The 20660-nt window shown below is 34.5% G+C and overlaps 3 protein-coding genes across 3 annotated transcripts; all 3 read right to left on the minus strand.

Moving 5' to 3' along the window:
• Positions 1-1224: 1224 nt before the first annotated feature.
• Positions 1225-2214, minus strand: LOC108910622 (chymotrypsin BII). Its single transcript, XM_018715302.2, has 3 exons — positions 2114-2214; positions 1865-2058; positions 1225-1811 (listed from the first exon to the last, which is right to left on the minus strand). Exons 1-3 carry the CDS (start codon positions 2174-2176, stop codon positions 1301-1303), a joined length of 768 nt encoding a protein of 255 aa, XP_018570818.1. The 5' UTR covers positions 2177-2214; the 3' UTR covers positions 1225-1300.
• Positions 2215-3343: 1129 nt separating this feature from the next.
• On the minus strand, positions 3344-4188 carry LOC111692095 (chymotrypsin BII-like). The gene is made up of 3 exons (XM_023455812.1): positions 4126-4188; positions 3881-4074; positions 3344-3827 (listed from the first exon to the last, which is right to left on the minus strand). The coding sequence occupies exons 1-3, from the start codon at positions 4186-4188 to the stop codon at positions 3344-3346; spliced, it is 741 nt and encodes a 246-aa protein (XP_023311580.1).
• A 7438-nt stretch (positions 4189-11626) lies between these two features.
• On the minus strand, positions 11627-16014 carry LOC108910619 (brachyurin-like). The gene is made up of 4 exons (XM_023455816.1): positions 15930-16014; positions 13841-14058; positions 13400-13779; positions 11627-11868 (listed from the first exon to the last, which is right to left on the minus strand). Exons 1-4 carry the CDS (start codon positions 16011-16013, stop codon positions 11702-11704), a joined length of 849 nt encoding a protein of 282 aa, XP_023311584.1. The 5' UTR covers position 16014; the 3' UTR covers positions 11627-11701.
• Positions 16015-20660: the final 4646 nt, after the last annotated feature.

A 20660-nucleotide genomic window follows, 5' to 3' on the forward strand; every position in this document is an offset into this window, starting at 1 on the left:
CTGTTTAAAATATTATTACGAATTTTGTTTATTTGGAAATATATTTTCTGCAGTATTTCAATACCAAAAAATGAAAATAGTAGGTAGCTAATTAACGAAATTATGATTAAATAACTTAATTGTAACACCACTGCAGAATATCATATGATACATACATAGATATTCGTTGATTCTTTAAAAACATTTTTATCAATACCTACATCATACATTGAAGTAAATACAGTAACGCAAAAAACAGATATTGATAAAAAAAAGTGTACAAAAGAAATCCGTAAGTACGCCTGGCAACATTACCAAAGTCTTGTATATATGTTGCTAGGATACGGGTAGGTGTGCGGGCCGCTGCATTTGATTCTTCCTAAAATTCTACTGGTGGTGTACTCTACCGGCAATTCGGAAATTTAAAACTGCTGGCCTATTCCAAGAGCGGTCTGTGGCGATAACTATTTTGTCTGTGGTAGTGCTGTTAAACAAGCGAAATTCGCTTGAAAATAATATATTTGACAGTCTGTAGCTCCGTTGTTTTTCAACGAATCTTGGCGATTTTTTTTAACTTAAAGCTCTTTTCATAAGCTTTCCGAATATGTAATAATAAATAACTATGTCACGCTCGTGCGTCGTATATTTCATTTTGCAACTAAGGCTAAAAAATAAAAAAAAATTCCAGGTTGCAAAGAAATTAAAAAACAAATTATAAATTTCAATGTATTATTATAAAGTCTACCATGAAAAAAATCAGTGCGATTGTGGAAGATCCTCGGGATCGTCCAGACTAATAATAAGTTAATTTGTTTGTAAGGCCATAACTTGTAAACTATTCATCTTACCGATTCCAGATTTCGTGTGAGTTATTAGACAGAGATAAAGAATGAGAGGATGCGATACCAAAACGTTTTGGTAATAATATAACTTATATGTTATAAACTGTTTATAACTTTTGATCTAATCAATATTTTTTGGCGCTCGAGGGTTAGTTTTGTAGGTCTTTTGAAGACGAAAAAAAAAGTACGTTACTGTTTTCTCGTGGAAATGAACGGAAAAAAGTTATAAGCGAAAAACGTAAAAATTATACAATTAACCACCCTGTAAACAATCTTCCCCCCATTTTTATGACTGTGGAAACGTTATTGTACATAATATTTAGCATCTATAGTGATAAATTCAGTTTGCCGAAACAAAAAGTCGCGTCCAACTCTATATTTCCTGGCCTAAAAAACGTCTGCAGAATGTTAACAATTTAATTTTTTTAAATGTGCAACTTATTACAACCTTCCACTACAAACACCGAAATACTGGAACATTAAATGTCGAAATTCTTTTCAATCCACTTTTTATATCGCGAGATTTTGGTATACACCACGGGATATCCCAAATCGCAATGGTCGGTCCCAAAAGACACGATACCCACCAGTAGACCGTCTATCACCAACGCACCACCCGAGGAACCGTGGCAACCGTTTCCTTGCCCATCGCTTTTGGCGCACAGGGTATACTTTGTGATTAAAGCTCCGTAAAACACAGCACAGTCTTTGTTACTTATAATAACCACATCGTATCTGCCCCATATCGGTCGAGGATCTTGTTTTTCCCACCCATACACGGTCGCTGGTAGTTTAGAAGCGATCTTGGCGCTGAAAGATAACTCGATGGGGTTCAGATCCGGTAGGCGTAGAGGATGGGGCAGTTCGATCAGGGCGATGTCGTTCTGAAGGAGTTGTGGCTGCCATTTTGGATGAATCTTGAATTTGTTACTCCTTACACTATACTGATCGTTTGTCGTGGGATATAAATTAATTCTAGCGTCTTGTGAGCTGAAATTTGAAATATTAGGGTACTGTTGAGAAGGCTACTGACTTTTTCTTACTTTTCCAGGCAATGGGCTGCGGTGAGGATGAATTTTCTTGAAACGATCGAGCCCCCGCACCACAGAAAGCTTTTATTGGCCGGTCTGGTGATGATGGCTACGTGATGTGGGGGTCCTGTCTCGACTTCGTCAGCACCAGGTAAGTCTTTTGTGTTTTGCATGACCCTTGCTTCAATGTCTGATTCGAATCCATGCTGGAAAATGTACTAGGTATTAATTATAATTAAGGAAAGTAAAGTCTACATTTACCTTCCGGAGTCTCAAAAAGGCAATAACAGAGACGACCTGACATATTTTTAAGATTTTCCACATGTGTTGCGGCGGTCTGTCGGTAAAACTGCCGTCGCCTGTTTGTCATTATTAGCTGACTTTGACGCGTAGAGACTTACCTATTGTTTTGGTTGACGTCACAGTTGATTGTTTGTTTTAAAATTGTTATCTGCAGCGGCTAATCTGAAGTAGGCTGTTGATAATTCTATACAAGTCGTCTCTAACATTATACAGGGTGATTCATAAATGATGACCACAAATGAAACCTCGTATTCTTTGGTGAATTTTAAGGGGAGTCTCTCCTATAAAGTGTTTATCTAGGATGCTTCGTTAAAAATACACAGGGTGTTAAACTTCAAGAAATATTTTTAATTTTTTTAAATAATTTAAAAATTAGTTAGTGAAATAATTTGAAATTGGGCACAAGCATTTATGTAAACATTGCGCAAAATCTGAGGGCTTTTCCTAAAATTTACATACTCCAGTGGCGGAGATATAAGGAATCGGTGGCATATTTTTCGAAATAAAATAGTACGCCACTGCTTTACAGCGACAATCTTATTATATTTTCGGATTCGTCTTTCAATTTTTTACAAATTACTACTATCTTATGTTTCTCGAAAAAAGCCTGATTTTCGAGTAAAACGAACACACACAAAAAAACGAACTGAGAACAAACTTCGATATTCGAATAATGCTTTTTAAAATTACATATTGGGCTGCGATAGCAACTTTGACATTCTGAGCAGTTAGAAGAAAGAATAAATAATGCCTTTCATTAGATTCAAGCAACAATAAGTTTCGAACAAATTACATTTTCGTTACTAAAAAGATGTCGGGCCTGTGTTCGTGGAAATGGAGGTATTTTTGCATTTACTCAAATAAAATCATTAAAATGATGACTAATGTAATTAATTTCTTTATTCGAATAAATAACCGAATGATTAGTGTTTGTCATGTCACTTAAGTAAGTGTAAACATAATTTGTAGAAAATTGAAAGACGGATTCGAAAATATTTTATTTAGAAAAATATGCCACCGATAGCCTGTATATCCGCCACTGGAGCATGTAAATTTTAGGAAAAACCTTCAGATTTTGGACAATGTTTACATAAATACATGTGTCCAATTTCAAATTATTTCACTTACTAGGATTTAAATTATTTTAAAAATTTAAAAATATTTTTTTTTAAGTTTAACACTATCTTTTTAAGGATGGAAACTGATGCATTTCTGGTTGCCTAAATTATAGCGAAAAATGGTACAAAACAGCCATTTTTTATTCCAATATATCTTNCCGTCTATCACCAACGCACCACCCGAGGAACCGTGGCAACCGTTTCCTTGCCCATCGCTTTTGGCGCACAGGGTATACTTTGTGATTAAAGCTCCGTAAAACACAGCACAGTCTTTGTTACTTATAATAACCACATCGTATCTGCCCCATATCGGTCGAAGATCTTGTTTTTCCCACCCATACACGCTCGCTGGTAGTTTAGAAGCGATCTTGGCGCTGAAAGATAACTCGATGGGGTTCAGATCCGGTAGGCGTAGAGGATGGGGCAGTTCGATCAGGGCGATGTCGTTCTGAAGGAGTTGTGGCTGCCATTTTGGATGAATCTTGAATTTGTTACTCCTTACACTATACTCACCGTTTGTCGTGGGATATAAATTAATTGTAGCGTCTTGTGAGCTGAAATTTGAAATATTAGGGCACTGTTGAGAAGGCTACTGACTTTTTCTTACTTTTCCAGGCAATAGGCTGCGGTGAGGATGAATTTTCTTGAAACGATCGACCCCCCGCACCACAGGAAGCTTCTGTTGGCCGGTCTGGTGATGATTGCCACGTGATGTGGGGGTCCTGTCCCGACTTCGTCAGCACCAGGTAAGTCTTTTGTATTTTGCATGACTCTTGCTTCAATGTCGGATTCGAATCCATGCTGGAAAATGTACTAGGTATTAATTATAATTAAAGTAAAGTCTACATTTACCTTCGGGAGTCTCAAGAAGGCAATAACAGTGACGACCTGACATATTTTTAAGGTTGCCCACATGTATTGTAGCGTGTCGGTTAAACTGCCGTTGCCTGTTTGTCATTATTAGCTGACTTTGACGCGTAGAGACTTACCTATTGTTTTCGTTGATGTCAGAGTTGATTGTTTGTTTTAAAATTGTTATCTGCAGCGGCTAATCTGAAGTAGGCTGTTGANCAACTCATTATCGTGCACGTGTGCGTGCACCTGGCATTTCCTCGTTTTTTTTAGGTGTGTTTTGCCGGAATTTGAATGAATGAAATAATCGTACTATTTTTACTATAAACGTATTTCCTGTAGCGACATCTATATGAATATTGTAGTACTTTGTTAGATGAAACGGGACTTCAATTTCCGTTCTTAACGAAGCGTTCTAGATAAAAACTTTTTAGGAAAAATTTTATTTATGAATCACCCTGTATAATGTACAAAAGTACTGGCCAAAGGTTTCCAGCAAAGTTTTTAGCATTTCTGACTGCGAATTGTATTCAATTCGAGTTTAGCTGTGCCACTTTTTGGCATTTTATTCTTCAACATTACTTTTTATAGCGAGAGTAGTAAATTCTTCTGCTAATTTAAACTTTTACAATCCTTTAAAAAACACTCAAGAAACAGTACGTAACAAAATTTTACGCCACGTGTAAACAAATTACGTTTAATAAAAAAAAAGTGGTGAATAGTTATTATTAGGTTACCGTACCAAACTGCATAGTAAATTCGCGGTATTCCTACTCCGTCTTTCACTGTCGCCATGACCACCGCTGTAAACACTACAGATGTAGGAGGGAGCTACACGTAGCCCACCAGTCAGTGGCGTGCGGTGGCATTGCAAGTTAGGTAGGCAATAGTAAAAGTTTGGTTAAAAGTGTAATAAAAAAATAGATACATGTACAGGGTGTCCCAAACTTGACGCCCCAATGATATTACAGGGTAACGAAATGTGTTACTGACAATTTGAAGTGTGATGTTCAAGCGGCATGGATTGAAGTGCATTTTGCACCAAAAATTAAAGTTTTAGATATTTCGAAAATTGTGTTGATGACGTCATGAAATTTTTTTCCCATGAACATACCTGTGCTTTTCCATATTTAAAAATAACATATTTTTCCGATAACCTTTTATTTAAAAAAATTTTCTCTATCTATTTTCATTAAAAGGTTATGATCAGAAGTAGAGATGTTTTAAAATCTTATGAGCTTTGACCTTCATATGCGCAGAAAAATAATTCCGACCGTCGCCTAAATTATTCTACGTCCTAAAAACATTACACATATTATTCACAGTCTCTCTCGAGCTCTAGCGTAAACAAGCCTTTGATCCGATTACAAATATCATAATANTCTAGGACGTTTCGTTAAAAAGATACAGGGTGTTAAACTTCAAAAAATATTTTTAATTTTTTTAAATAATTTAAAAACTAGTAAGTGAAATAATTTGAAATTGGGCACATGTATTTAGGTAAACATTGTGCAAAATTTGAGGGCTTTTCCTAAAATTTACATGCTCCAGTGGCGGAGATACAGGGTATCTGTGGCATATTTTTCTAAATAAAATAGTACTCCACTGCTTTACGGTAACAACCATGATATTTTCGGATTCGTTTTTCAATTTTCTACAAATTACTACTCTCTTATGTTTTTCGAAAAATGATGATGATTTTCGAGTAAAACTTAAAAAACGAACGGAGAACACACTTCGATATTCGAATATAATGCTTTTTAAAATTACATAGTGGGCCGCAATAGCAACTTCAGATTCAAGCAATAATAAGTTTCGAACAAATTACATTTTCGTTACTAAAAAGATGTCAGGTCTGTGTTCGTGGAAATGGAGGTATTTTTCAGTATTTACTCAAATCAAATCATTAAAATGATGACTAATGTTGTTAATTTCTTTATTCCAATAAATAACCGAATGATTAGTGTTTGTCATGTCATTTAAGTAAGTGTTTTCAGTTGGTTTTACTCGAAAATCAGGCTTTTTTCGAAACACATAAGAGAGTAGTAATTTGTAGAAAATTTAAAGACGAATTCGAAAATATTTTATTTAAAAAAATATGCCACTGATACCCTCCGCCACTGGAGCATGTAACTTTTGGGAAAACCCTCAGATTTTAGACAATGTTTACATAAATACATGTGTCCAATTTCAAATTATTTCACTTACTAATTTTTAAATTATTTTAAAAAATTAAAAATATTTTTTTTTGAACTTTAACATCCTGTATCTCTTTAACGAAGCATTATAGATAAAAACTTTTTAGGAAAGACTGCTCCTAAAAATACGAGATTTCATTTTTGGTTACCATTTACGAATCACCCTGTATACAAAAGTACTGGCCAAAGGTTTCCAGCAAAGTTCTCAGCATTTCTGACTGCAAATTGTATTCAACTCGAATGTAGCGGTGCCACTTTTCGGCATTTTAAATTCATAGTAAATTCGCGCTATTCGTACTTCGTCTTTAACTATCGCGCGACGGTAACCATGACCACCGCTGTAAACACTACAGATGTATAAGCGAGCTACGCGGAGCCCACCAGTCAGTGGCGTGCGGTGGCATTGCAAGTTAGGTAGGCAATAGTAAAAGTTTGATTAAAAGTGTAATAAAAAAATAGATACATATACAGGGTGTCCCAAACTCGACGTCCCCATGATATTATAGGGTAACGAAATATGTTACTGAAAACTTGAAGTATAGGGTTCAAGCGGCATGAATTGAAGTGCATTTTGCACCAAAAATTAAAGTTTTAATTAATTCTTTCGAAAATTGTGTTGATGTTTAATATTAATAATATTTAAAACATATTTTAAAAAAATTCTTCTCTATCTATTTTCGTTAAAAAGTTATGATCAGGAGGAAAAACAATAATTAGAACGTCAAAGTTACATTAGTCATAAGTGGATTGGATATCCTCTGGAAAACAATTGATCGAGTTACATTGTAATGTTTACTTGCCATCAAAGTGTTTACAGACAGTGTAGTTGGCAGTTTTCAGTATTATTTTCGATTATTTATAACAATGCAGAAATAGTTTATGTGTGATTTCATGACGTCATCAACACAATTTTCGAAATATCTGAAACTTTAATTTTTGGTGCAAAATGTACTTCAATTCATGCCACCTCAATTCTATACTTCAAATTTTCAGTAACAGTTTTCGTTACCCTGTAATATCATTGGAGCGTCGAGCTAGGGGCACCCTATACTTACCCATTAGGAAATTATTGCCAGAATTTTTGAAAGAACTCTGACCATTTCAGCCACAAAATTTTTAATTGAAAATCTGAGTGAACTATTTTTTATTAATTAATTAATTTTTATTAATTAAGTTAATACGGCGGTCTTTCACTAATCGTAATTGGCTAGAAGTTGTATGCATTTTATAAAATTATTTGAAGACTCTGTATTCTGCATGTCCGCGAAATGGCAGTTCTTATTTTCCCAAAAAAACAAGTTATACCGACGAGTCCTCGCATTATATAACGATTTCTGTCTACTTTAGAAATATGCCGTTTTGTTTCTTCTCTAAACGAACGGGTTTCGGTTTTGCCCAAAGTCCCGGAGACCCCCCGCACCACCCGCATCGATGAATTTATAAACCAGACACAATGGGATATTTGTTATTTGTTTAGAACAGCTACTTCAAACCAATAAATATGATTAGATTTAGATAATGTCTAAACCGGTGCAATATAATGATGCCCTTTAAGTAGGCCTTGATTAACTTGTCTGATGTTAATCTCGTTCAAATAATCATTTTTTTTTACTTACGTTATCTTAATTCAAAAGTTAATACTTAAAAAGGCTGACGTCAAAGTGATCAAAGTAATCTTTTTTTCATATTCATATTTTTTGTGTGCAAAAGAATACGAGGTCTGTTTAGAAAATAACAGAACATTTTGAATTGCATGCTAATGGAAATAATTAGTGATATGCGATTGGCAACATTGCGTTGCGCATAGCGTCGTCTGTAGCCACATGTTGTTGGATTATTAATATCTCATTTAGTTTCCATGATATTGTTATTTGAGTGCAACGTGAATAAAGTTCGGTTATTTCGTGAGCAGACCTCGTATCTTGCAAAGTGTCGCTACGAGTAACCATTTTCGACATATTCATTCATTGAATGTATTTTACTTTATATAACAAATGCAACTTATATAACCTATAATGCACAAGTTTTTTTAGACATTCTTTTATGTCAGGTTATGCTGAAACGTCAAAGTTTCAACCCAGATAAAAATAAATTGACAGAAATACTGCAAAAATTTGTAAATGCAGATCCAAAATTTAAAAAAATGAGCGTGTTTTCTAGCTTAGAGAGCAAAAATTATTGAGTATGTCTGTCATATACCGTACAAGGGATCTATAGATTTAAAATCTCGGTTTACTTCTACACAGGTTGCAAACCGAATTATGTTTTTGCAGTTTTTCTTTACATACATGTTCTACTCATGCAGAAATTATTAAAATGATTAGTAACACAGTCCTACAAAAAAAATGTAGGAGGTCCGAAAGACAAGATCATGGTAGCCATATATTTTTGGGGTCACTGAATCCGAATCCGGTGTCCATTTGACACAATTGGATCTTGGTTAATGTCAGTTCGAGGTCAGATATAGGGAATGACTTGCCAACAATGTAAACCAATACATACAAGGTGATTCACAACTCAATGGACATAGAACAGGTGCGTGTAGACGACACCAAAACAAGTTGATTTTTCATATAATTTTGTTTAGCCTCAGAAAATATCTTTAAAAAATCGAAAAAACTCGGTATTTTAGCAATATCTTAATACGGAACAACCAAATTTTGTAAATATATTTATTTTATTGACGTCTTTAGTTGGTCATTTTTCAAATCGAACTTAATTTAAAATTAAGGCCTACCACACTGAAAAATTTGGATCAAATGAGCAGTTTTAAATGGAATTATTTGCCGTAAATGTAATTTTATTTTATTCAAACGTATATATTTTCGTCAAACTATGTGAAATATTTACTGTAATCTATAATTTTTCTTAGAATTTATATTATTTGTAAATATATATAATTTAATTCAAATCTTTTATATTTTTGAAGTTTATTATCTCGTACCTTAGGTACAATATCTCTTACAGTTCATCATAAACTGCAAACATATATGTTTCAAAACTACCAGCTCCTTAACATAGATATGTATATTTTTTTATTACTGAGAAATATTTATATTCAAATATATTCTTAAAATAAGTAATACAATCATTTGACCAAAAACTATTCAGTTTTGTATTAAACAAACGATACATTAATATACAATACAAAACATGTTTCTATAAAATCTGTGTAGATCATAAAATTAAGAATAGAATTCGTTTAACCGTAAGTATCTAATATTTATTTTAAATGCTGCTTATTTTTAAAGTAAGAAATTATATTTCTGGGTAGAAATTTAAAGTATTTAAATAAATAATTTTCTTGAAAGAAGAAAATATTTTCTTGCGTATATGTAGGGTGTCCCTGAAAAGGATGGACAACGCTTGACCACAGGTTCCTTGATGAATGAAAATAAGACTATTGAGCCTAACTTACCTATATACAAAAGTGCACGCCTACTGAGGTATAGCCTTCTAAATATAGAACAGGTAACCTATTTTTTTTTTCAAATAATTTGAAAACTGTTTTTCTTAGAAACTTCAAATTTGGTACACATATTTTTTTATATAAGGGCAATGTAAATATAGAATTTGGTGAGAATACATATACAGGATGTTCTCTTTCTAGTGCCTGTGCGCCACTGGCTATCCCGTAACTTTTTTGTATGTACGCCAATGACGACAGAATTTATATTTTTAAAAATAAGCACTATTTTAGAAGATTTTTTGCCTCTTACAAAATTTTGATATCGTTTATGGATTTCGAGTAAAATTGGCATTTTTTACACATTAAATAATATAAAATCAGTTTAAGATAAATAGAACATTCTAGTACGAGGTGCCATATAACAGAGAAACAAATTCATAACAATAATTAAAAGGTTCTGTGTCAAGCTAGCTGTGATTTAATTTTAGCTTACTTTGTTTTTTATTGCAATTTATACTTTTGCTGAACAAACTGATATGTTAGTAGTTTTGGGTTATTGTGAAGGAAATTGTTGTGCTACTGTTCGAACATATGCTGAAAGATTTCCTAATCGAAGAACTCCAAATCACAAAACATTTGCTAATGCGGAGAGACGCCTTCGGGAAACAGGACGTTTTTTACCTGTAACATTAAATCGTGGATAATGTACGGCCGGAATTATTCAGCTGGAGGAACAAATTTTGGAAAGGGTCGAAGAAATTCCTCAAGTAAATAAAAGGCGTTTAGCGGCAGAGGTTGGCTTTCAAAAAGTTCCTTTAATAGAGTATTAAAAGACCAGTTATTACAGGTTACAGGTATTACAGGGTACAGGTAGGTATTACAGGTTATTAAAGGTCTAACAGGTGGATAGGTAGAGGAAATAATGCCCCTTTAAAATGGCCACCTCGATCCCCGGACCTAAACCCATGTAATTATTTCCTTTGGGGAGCGTTGAGTACCACAGTTTAAAATAACTTTTCAGTAAATACAGAAAACGAATATGGGAAAGAATACAACACAAAATTAATGTTATGAGAGGTAATGCAATAATTGGATAATTTCTAATTTTCGAAGAAGTAATGTTTGCGTTTAAAAACAAGAAAGTAACTTTGAGCATTTACTGTAATATTATTTTAATATGATTACAAATATCAGTTTATTTAAAATATTAGTGTTGATTTTTATTTTATTGATTGATAATACTAATACCAAAAATGTGTAGTTATTTTTTTTAATATGACGTTTTTTCAATATGCTGCTTTGAGGCTGCAGTTATAAATTATTTTTTATAAATCGGAATTTTTGCCTATATTTATTGTATAAAAAATGCGAATTTTACTCGAAATCCATAAACGATATCGAAATTTTGTAAGAGCAAAAAAATCTTCTAAAATAGTGCTTATTTTTAAAAATATAAATTCTGTCGTCATTGGCGTACACATAAAAAAGTTACGGGATAGCTAGTGGCGCACAGGCACTAGAAATAGAATCCTGTATATATATTCTCTCCAAATTCTATATTTACCTTACCCTTATATAAAAAAATAAGTGTACCAAATTTGAAGTTTCTAAGAAAAACAGTTTTCAAATTATTTGAATAAAAATAGATTAACTATTCTATATTTAGAAGGCTATATCTCAGTAGGCGTTCACTTTTGTATATAGATAAGTTAGGCTAAATAGTCTTATTTTCATCCAAGGAACCTGTGGTCAAGCGTAGTCCGTCCTTTTCAGGGACACTCTGTATAATGGTCTTGTCTTTCGCACCTCCCAAATTTTTTTTGCGGGTCTTTGTAATTCAAGTAGCCAAGTTAGATGACGGGGAATTCATAGATACAAGGTTTGTAATGCTCATTGTCTGTATTTGATAAACTAACATAATACATAGGTACATTAATTTGCTTTCCCACAATCGTCGTATGGATGTCACTTATACGCCTGCGTTCTCGGTGATCCAGTTCCTGAAGGAAGTGACCCTGGCGTAGGCGGTCGGATTTCCGGCCTCGCACGATCTCGAACCGAAGGACACTATACCCACCTGGACACCGTCAACCACCAATGGGCCGCCAGAATCACCGTTGCAAGCACCCACGGTACCTGAAGGAACAAAGCCACTCAGATTATAACGAGCGTTCAAATAAAAACGTGGTCGAAGTTGGCTCTGACACATTGGACGTAGGGGGTAGCTTATAGCGACCAACTTAACCTCATTTCTCAACGAGCTGTATAGCAGCTGTCAGTTTCAATAACGTTAATGACTATATAACTTTATTTTAAAGAATAATCGTGATAACAATAACAAACAATTAAAGGAGCTGCGGAAAGTGTCCCCCTCCTTGTTATAACAATAAATTAAAGCAGCTGCTGAAAGTGTCCCCCTCCTTGTTCCAAGCACTTTTCACACCTGTTCCTCAAAGAATTAAAGACATTTTCTAAGATGCTCGGGGTATTGTTAATTTCACGAATCTTGTCTATAAGTCGAGCCTGCAGATGGTTTAAATCAGGAATAGGCAGTTCAAAAATAGTGTTTTTAAGGTAAGGCCACAAAAAGAAATCACACGGCGTAATATCACATGACCTCGGTGGAAATTCATGTTCAGCATTGAGACTTATTAGTCGATTTTGGAAAACTTCCCTCAACATATTCATCGTCTCGCCTGCCGTATGTGCCCTTGCGCCATCTTGTTGAAAGTAAAAGTTTGTAATTTCGTTTTCTTCCAGCTGGTTAACAAAAGGAGCGATAATTTCTTCTCTATACCTTTGCGCAGTAAGAGTACCATTAAAAAAAATAGGTCCATAAATCCTCCTTCGATTGAGAGCACACCAAACTCCAATTTTTTGAGCGTGTAGAGGGCCCTCGACAAAAAAGTTATCTGGTTTTTCAGAAGACCACATTCTCATATTCTGTGAGTTTACGTAACCACTTAAATGAAACCAGGCTTCATCAGAAAAAAAGGTGATATTATGAAGTTCACCGTAGTTGTTTAAAAACCATTCACAAAATACAGCCCGTCGCGGAAAATCAACTTCATGAAGTTCTTGCTGACAAGTTAAACGATAGGAGAACAAACGCAAATCTTTTTTTAACACTGTGTGGCAGGTACCGACTGATACTCCCACCATTTGTGATAAAACACGTACAGAAGTTCTTGGCGCATTTTCCATTATTTGTTGGACATTTTCTTTTAATTCTTCAGTCCGCTTTTTAGGTCGGCCGCTTCCTTCTTTTCTTGTTACACTGCCCGTTTCACGAAAAACATTAACACAACGCTGAACTGCACTTTGAAAAATTTTGTACTCAACAACGCCGGGAAATTGATTTTGAAATTCTATGAAACATTCCTCAATAGAATACTTCCATATTCCATCAATCTTGCGTCCATTTCTAAAGTAGGACTCTATGATAAACACTTTTAGTTCTTGAGAAAACACCATTTTAAACGCTTTTTAAAACGAAAATATTCAAATTGATAGCGGCGATATAGCGCTTTGACATATGACGTTTAAGTTCATTTGCTATACGCTACGCCCTACGTCCAAATTTTCAGAACCAACTTGACCACGTTTTTATTTGAACGCTCGTTAATAATTTATGTCTGAAATAGTATTAATCTTGAAAGACTCATACCCGTTCCTGACGTGCAGATGGTGGAGGAAAGGACGACCAGCCCGAAGACGTTCCTGCAGGCCGCGTTGGAGATGATGTTGAGGTTGACCCCGCGCAGCACGGGGGATATGGCATTGGAAGCGTCGGAATCCCTACCCCATCCCGACAGGAAGGCCCTAGCCCCTTCGAAGGTGCCTGCGTTGGCCGGCGCCAAGGGGATGACTTGGATCCTGCTGTTGAGGGTGACGGCGGACGGAAGCAGGACGACGGAGATGTCGTTGGAGATGAGGAACGAGTTGTAGGAGCGGTGGTTGATGATGTTGGTGCTGGTGATGCGTACTTGGGTGGCTTCGTTCTGGTTGATGATGTGGGCTCCGAATCTGATTTCCACGAATGAGGCTCTGGAAAGAGATTCGTTCGGTCCTGACTCGAGAAGGGATCTAAAGACTGCCGTGCACTTACCTGATGGTGCAGTGAGCTGCAGTCAAGATACGACTGGTGGAGATGATGGAGCCACCGCAGAAGCTGGCGCCGTTGATGAGTACGCCGACTTGGTATGGGACGGAATTGGGAGCGACCTCTATACCGCCTATGATCCTAGATTCGGGGAGGTCGACGTTCTTCACGGGATTGATTGGCTCAATGTAGACGTTTTCCGGTGTTATCTTCGACCAGTCGAGCTTATAAAAAAAATACGCGTTTAGTATTATTTATTGGATTCAAATGAGGAAACCATTGCGAGCAGTTAGTCCAAGCATGCTGTCACGGATTAATTTTGCAGAAATTATTACCTGGACAAAAAAATATGACCGAATAGAACATTAAATTTTAAATTGAGTTTCTTGTTCTTTAAACTCGATTCAAAATGGCGAACATGGTTAAAAAAATCGCAAAGTTGCAAAAAACGGTTTTTCTAAAGTAACTAAAAAAATATAGCACCGATTGAAAAATTTTAAATGAGGAAGTTGTAGGTTTTAAAAAGATCTATCGACTGATTCTTTGTAAGTATCCAGTGCTTTGTTACTTTTCGAGATATATCGAAAAAACCGTTAGAAATCTTCTCTTTTCTCTTCTTCTATAACTCGTTTACATCTACGTTCCCATTCTTGCTATTTACTGCAAGCATAGCCCGCGGCAAGCCAAAAAAGAACATTTTTGAAAAATTTAGAAATATTAATTATTTTTCGAGATATTTCGATTTTTTGAAAAAAGGCGCTCTCGAGAATTGGCTAGATCTACTCAGCGGATAGCCCTACAGTGACGATTTTTTGATTATTTTCTTCGTAAAGAGTCATATTATCATGCTGTCAAAAAATGTTGACGATTTTTTTAATTTTAAGGATAAAAAAAAATGACCGAAAAAGATGCACTTTTTTGGGTATGTTTTTTTCAAATAACTTTCAATTTTTATTTTATGAAAATGACTTTTAAAGAAAGAAAACTAAACATTTACGGGTCTATTTTGCTTCTAAGGCGAAAATGCTATAATATTCGTGTTTAGCTACCCCAGATTAAGTACAAAAAAATAATAAAAATTGAAATAGTTATTTGAAAAAAACATACCCAAAAAAAGTGCAACTTTTTCAGTCATTTTTTGATCCTTAAAATTAATAAAATCGTCAACATTTTTTAACAGCATGATAATATAACTCTTTACGAAGAAAATAAACCGAAAATCGTTACTGTAGGGCTATCCGCTGAGAAGATCTAGCCAATTTTCGAGAGCGCCTTTTTTTCAAAAAATCGATATATCTCGAAAAATAATTAATATTTTTAAATTTTTCAAAAATGTACTTTTTTGGCTTGCCGCGGGCTATGCTTGCAGTAAATAGCAAATATGAGAACGTAAATGTAAACGAGTTATAGAAGAAGAGAAAAGAGGAGATTTTTAACGGTTTTTTCGATATATCTCGAAAAGTAACAAAGCAATCGATACTTACAAAAAATCAATCGGTAGATCTTTTTAAAACCTACAACTTTCTCATTTAAAATTTTTCAATAGGTGCTATATTTTTTTAGTTAATTTAGAAAAACCGTTTTTTGCAACTTTGCGATTTTTTTTAGCCATGTTCGCCATTTTGGATCGAGTTTAAAGAACAAGAAACTCAATTTAAAATTTAATTTTCTATATGGTCATATTTTTTTTGTCCTGGTAATAATTTCTGTAAGCATTTCTCTATAATGCTTGGACTAAGTTGTGGGTCCACGAAATGAGGCTTATTTGAAAAGTGGGATACTATATTTAAAAAATATGCCATTTTGATGGAAAATTCAATTCTCTAAATAATTTTTCCTATGAACTTTACCGAAATTTTGCTTCGTTTTCGTACTATATTTAAAAAACTGCAAAAGTGCTTTTTCACCTCTATCTTCAATTTCAACCCTCTAATTTAATAGCACTCCGTATGACGGTTTTTTCATCTAAAATGACCCTTTGAACGATTCATGAAATAAAATATCTTGAACGTCATAGTTCCTTTTAAAATTCTGTACCTATTCAATAGCATAATAATGGAGGTTGTGAGTGTGCAAATTAGGAAAAGTATCTCACCTCATCGGGGCTCTCGAGCGGCATCTCCGCGGGCAGAGCCACGGCGCTGAAGACGATGGCCAACAAACACAACGCGAACTTCATTTTTGACGTTACTTCTGAATAAAGGTGCAAGACTCCAGTTTGTTCCGGCCTTTTATAATTGCTCACTTGTTTTTATCTCATTTAGTATCACATATATATCAATATTGTTTGACATTTGGTGTCGGATTTTTTTTTTTTAAATTGCTAAAACAAATAGATTAACTTGTCGATTGAAGAAAGGATTAGGACATTTTTGAAATTCTCAAAAATTTACGTCTATGATCCTCTGTCTGAAATAAAAAAAAAATGTTTGAGAACGGTGCATGATAATGGCCTGTAGATAACGAAATTGATATACAGGATGTAACTTTGAGTGGGGGTCATATGTTTACAGAGGCTTCCTTTAACTTTTAGAAACACATCAATAGTTTATTTCTTCAAATTCCTCGAACACTTAATTTTTAGTGTAACTTCAAACTACGGCGCGCTTTAGTCGCAGAGCATGCACAATTGAAAAGTGGGCTGTGCATTGTTGTCAAATCTTATTTTTAAGGAAAAGGTATTAAAAAATCAAATTTCCACACAACTCGCCTAGAGGTTTGGCACGTTACTTTTGTTGAGTGGGTGTTCACCACGTGCTCTACCATCCCACAAAAATTAAAGTTTAATTCTTTTAACTAAGACAAACTATGAAACAGTACTTAACAAGTAACCTAGCGACAAACTCAAGCAGCAATCAATAATGATAAATGAAATACACAACAATAAATAAATAATCTGTTTACTCGCTTGATTTTTATAACATAACACTTAAAATTTTCTGGAAATTCTTCGAGTCCTGATATAGTTTTTCTGATCTCAATTGAAGAACCAAGGCAGTATGTACCAGGTTTGGTCGCTGACGCAGCAACTAAATATTTGGAAAACTTATTTATTAGTCATACCCATATACAGGTCTGGTCGCCCAGTTGAGGTATGAGCGCCCGATCAAACGTGGCACAAACACAGACGCACTGAGCGACCTAGCCATAAACTCAGTTGTCGACAAATGGCCTAGCAGTGCAGTGCAGCAATGCGGAATTTAGTGTGATTCAGGTAATTTTAATTTATTAAAGGCATCGTCTATTAATCGTTCATATTACAATTGCGAAAGGGAAAAATAAGAGGGATATTTGGTTTACTAATATTATTACAACATGGCATTTTGGAGACCTTTTGGAACTGAACAAGACGAAATTTACCATCAATATAATAAAATTGTTTGAGGACATAAAAAATTAAAATATGTTGTTGGCCAAATGACAAACATTTTCTCATTCGGTACATTTCAATTTTAGAAATATTAAATATGCTATGATTTATTATTTTCTTCCTACAATAACTCGGGAGTCGGCTTAAAGAGGTTTTGTATTTCAGTGTTGTTATTAATAATAATAAATTGTGTTACCAATTTGTCTATGTCCAAAATTTGCTTGTACATATTACAATGGCATAACTGGTTATCGGACCCGGCGAATTTTCAGTTTTGAATAATGTAATTTAAGAAATATTAAACCGGCACGGCCAATTATTTTTAATTTTTCATTTCTACTTAGTAGACGATTATTATTTGTTGAAAAAGTATCAGAGATAATTAGGAAATATACAAGGCGTAATATCTACATGCACATTTAAGTATGAATGAGGTCGAGTTATTGGAAATGTACCCATTAAAGTAGCTTTCATGTATTTTTTCAAATTTTTAATTCACCCCTCCAGTTATGATCATTTGAATATTTTGGGTAAAATTTTCAAATACCTGCAACTTTGCATAAACTAAAAATATCAAAGTTTTTTTTCATTTTCTTCGTTTCGGATTGTAGTTTAAAAAAAAATGTAAAAATAATATACATTTAGTTTTTTGAGATGTTTATTGATTTTTAAACCAAAAATGTGCTTTTTGAAAATCAGTGGGGTGTTTTTCTTCGACAAATTCTCGAAAACATCGTTTTCCATTATGCAAATTTATGAAACAGGTTCTAGAGTGGGATCTTTTTTTATTTTATTTTTTTCGAATAACTTTTTTTTGTTTTATTTTTTACAGATAATGTATGCTATTAAACCAAATTTTATTATAGAAACAAATCGCGATGGCTGATTACTAAAAAACCATATTTTATATCTACTTTTACTAATATTGGCATTATTAAATATTTAAATTATTATGTATTAACTAAGTCGTCCGATTTTTTTTCAAATATTAGAAAGTTTGTTTTGTATAATACGTGTTTTATATTTTATATATATTTTTTTTGAAATAAATTTTTTTTTAAATATATGGCTCTTCAGCCACAGTGATATCAAATATATATGGTGATTTTTGAAATAGCAAGTCTCTAAATTATGCAAAAATAATCTGATTGCTAAATTACACAGCTACAAAAAAAAAAAAGAAAAGTTGTCTGTACTTTTCATGCGACATACGTTATCCGTAGTATTTTTGCCACCAGAATTGAGCTATCACATCACAGGAATTTCCTAACGTCAAAAAATTAGGTAAAAAATAACAAAAATTCTTGAACAAAAATTCAGGAAAAATACAAAAAATTTTTTTTTTCTATATTCAAATGTTCATTTATATATTTAAGACTCCGCCGAACGTGACATAGCGGTCAGAATTGATCGTTATTTTTGTAACTTCAAAAAGACGGGTCAATTAAGGTCAGATATCACGAATTTTCAAAAAATAATAAATTCGTGTCAAATTTGGTATCCGGGGGTTTTCGGCGTCGTTGATCACCGATCCGAGATCAATTTTGCAAAATTCGAGATGGCGGATCCAAGATGGCCGACCAAATTTTCAAAACATAACAGATTCGCATCAAATTTGGTATAAGGGGGTTTTCGGGGTGGCTGATCACGAACTCGAGGTCACTTTTGCAGAATTCAAGATGGCGCCCGACCAAATTTTCAAAAAATAACATATTCTCGCCAAATTTGGTATACGAGCGTTTTCGAGGTCACTGATCACGAATCCGAGATCAGATTAACAAAATCCAACTCGTGAATAGATCTTTTACAGAAAAAAGAACAAGATATAGCCGAAAAAAAGTAGGTGATTGGGATTGACTCAGGTTATAAAGTAAAATATTACAAAATGAATTTCGCAATTCTGACCTCGAATACGTAATCAGCGACCCCGAAAACCCCCGCATACCAAATTTGCTGCTATTCTGTTATTATTTGAAAATTTGGTCGGCCATTTTGGATCCGCCATCTTGAATTTTGCAAAATTGATCTCGGATCCGTAGTTGTGAACGCTCGTATACCAAATTTGGCGCGAATATGTTATTTTTTGAAAATATGGTCGGCCGCCATCTGGAATTTTGCAAAATAGACCTTATATCAAAACCCCCTTATATCAAATTTGATGCGAATCTATTATTTCTTTAAAATTTGGTCGGCCATCTTGGATCCACCATCTTGAATTTTGCAAAATTGACCTCGGATCCGTGATTAGTGACCCAGAAAACCCCCGGATACCAAATTTTGCGCGAATCTGTCATCGTTTGAAAATTCGTGACATCTAACCATAATTGATCCGTTTTTTTGAGGTTAGAAAAAGAACCATTAATTTTGACCGCGATTCACGTTGGATTACCTATATAAATAAACATTTGAATACAGGAAAAAGAAATTTTTGTATTTTTCCCAGCACTTTTTCCTGAATTTTTGCTATTTTTTACCTGCTTTTTGAGTTTAGGAAATTCCTGTGATGCGATAGCTCAATTCTGACACCGGATTCCTGATCAGGAGGCAAAAATACTACTGATAACATATGTCGCATGAAAAGTACAGACAACTTTTCTTTTTTTTTGTGTTGCTGTGTTATTTTCCATAACTTCTTCGCACAATGTAGTTGTTATAAAAGCAAGTGGCAACGCAGTTTAAAAAACTAATTATAACTCGAGTTATTGATTTGATTAAAAAGGATTCGTATTCTGGTCCAGGCAAGTTTGACCAAAATCACCCAGAATACGGCAATTTTTTTCTGATGAACCGATCGAGTTGCGGTTTTCGGCATTGTCTTCGGAAAAATATCAGGAAAAAAGTCTATATATTACACTTTGGGGCTGGATCGAAACTGCATTCCGGGTGCATAAAGTGCATCAATTTTTCCGAATTTTCTAAAAATGGTAAAAATTGACTAAAAGTTGTAGAAATCTGGTTCTCGGGGTCGGAGATTTCGAATCTGACCCTGAAAAATATGCCCAACGGCCCTGGCCCCCCCCACGGGGGCAAACGGGGGGCCTTCTGTAAAACATCGAATAGCTGAGTAATTGCCTTCTAAATTTCTACTCGGGGGTTTTCGGGGTCGGGGATTCCGAATCTGACACTGGAAAATATCCATTAATCTTAGCTTGTCTATCACTGAGAAAAATTGTCGTAGAATTGGAGAAATCCTGGACAATCCGTTCCCAAGAGACACATTTCGTTAAATCAAAGAAATATTCCTTAAAACCGAAGAATATTTCATGGATCATGGATTTTCAAAAGAATCTCTTGGGCCCGTGCGACTGCGGATAATGCATAACAATTAGGCGACAAAATCCGATTATCGACAATGCAGATCTTGTGGGTGCAGGAAGCATGGAATTACATGCACAATTGCATGTACAAATTGTTTTGGAACCAACTGTTCCAATCCTGAAATAGTCGAAAATGTAA

This window comes from Anoplophora glabripennis, unplaced genomic scaffold, assembly GCF_000390285.2.
Source record: "Anoplophora glabripennis isolate ALB-LARVAE unplaced genomic scaffold, Agla_2.0 scaffold884, whole genome shotgun sequence".
Taxonomy (NCBI): domain Eukaryota; kingdom Metazoa; phylum Arthropoda; class Insecta; order Coleoptera; family Cerambycidae; genus Anoplophora; species Anoplophora glabripennis.

What these genes read in the sequence shown, in the direction of transcription:
- LOC108910619 (XM_023455816.1), bottom strand. Translation starts at nt 16,013, where the DNA reads ATGAAGTTCGCGTTGTGTTTGTTGGCCATCGTCTTCAGCGCCGTGGCT. An exon ending in GCAGCTCACTGCACCATCAG is followed by an intron (nt 13,780 to 13,840) that starts GTAAGTGCACGG and finishes ATCTCTTTCCAG; the next exon opens with AGCCTCATTCGTGGAAATCA. An exon ending in CATCTGCACGTCAGGAACGG is followed by an intron (nt 11,869 to 13,399) that starts GTATGAGTCTTT and finishes TTGTTCCTTCAG; the next exon opens with GTACCGTGGGTGCTTGCAAC.
- LOC108910622 (XM_018715302.2), bottom strand. Translation starts at nt 2,176, where the DNA reads ATGTGGAAAATCTTAAAAATATGTCAGGTCGTCTCTGTTATTGCCTTT. An exon ending in CCTTTTTGAGACTCCGGAAG is followed by an intron (nt 2,059 to 2,113) that starts GTAAATGTAGAC and finishes TACATTTTCCAG; the next exon opens with CATGGATTCGAATCAGACAT. An exon ending in GCAGCCCATTGCCTGGAAAA is followed by an intron (nt 1,812 to 1,864) that starts GTAAGAAAAAGT and finishes TTCAAATTTCAG; the next exon opens with CTCACAAGACGCTAGAATTA.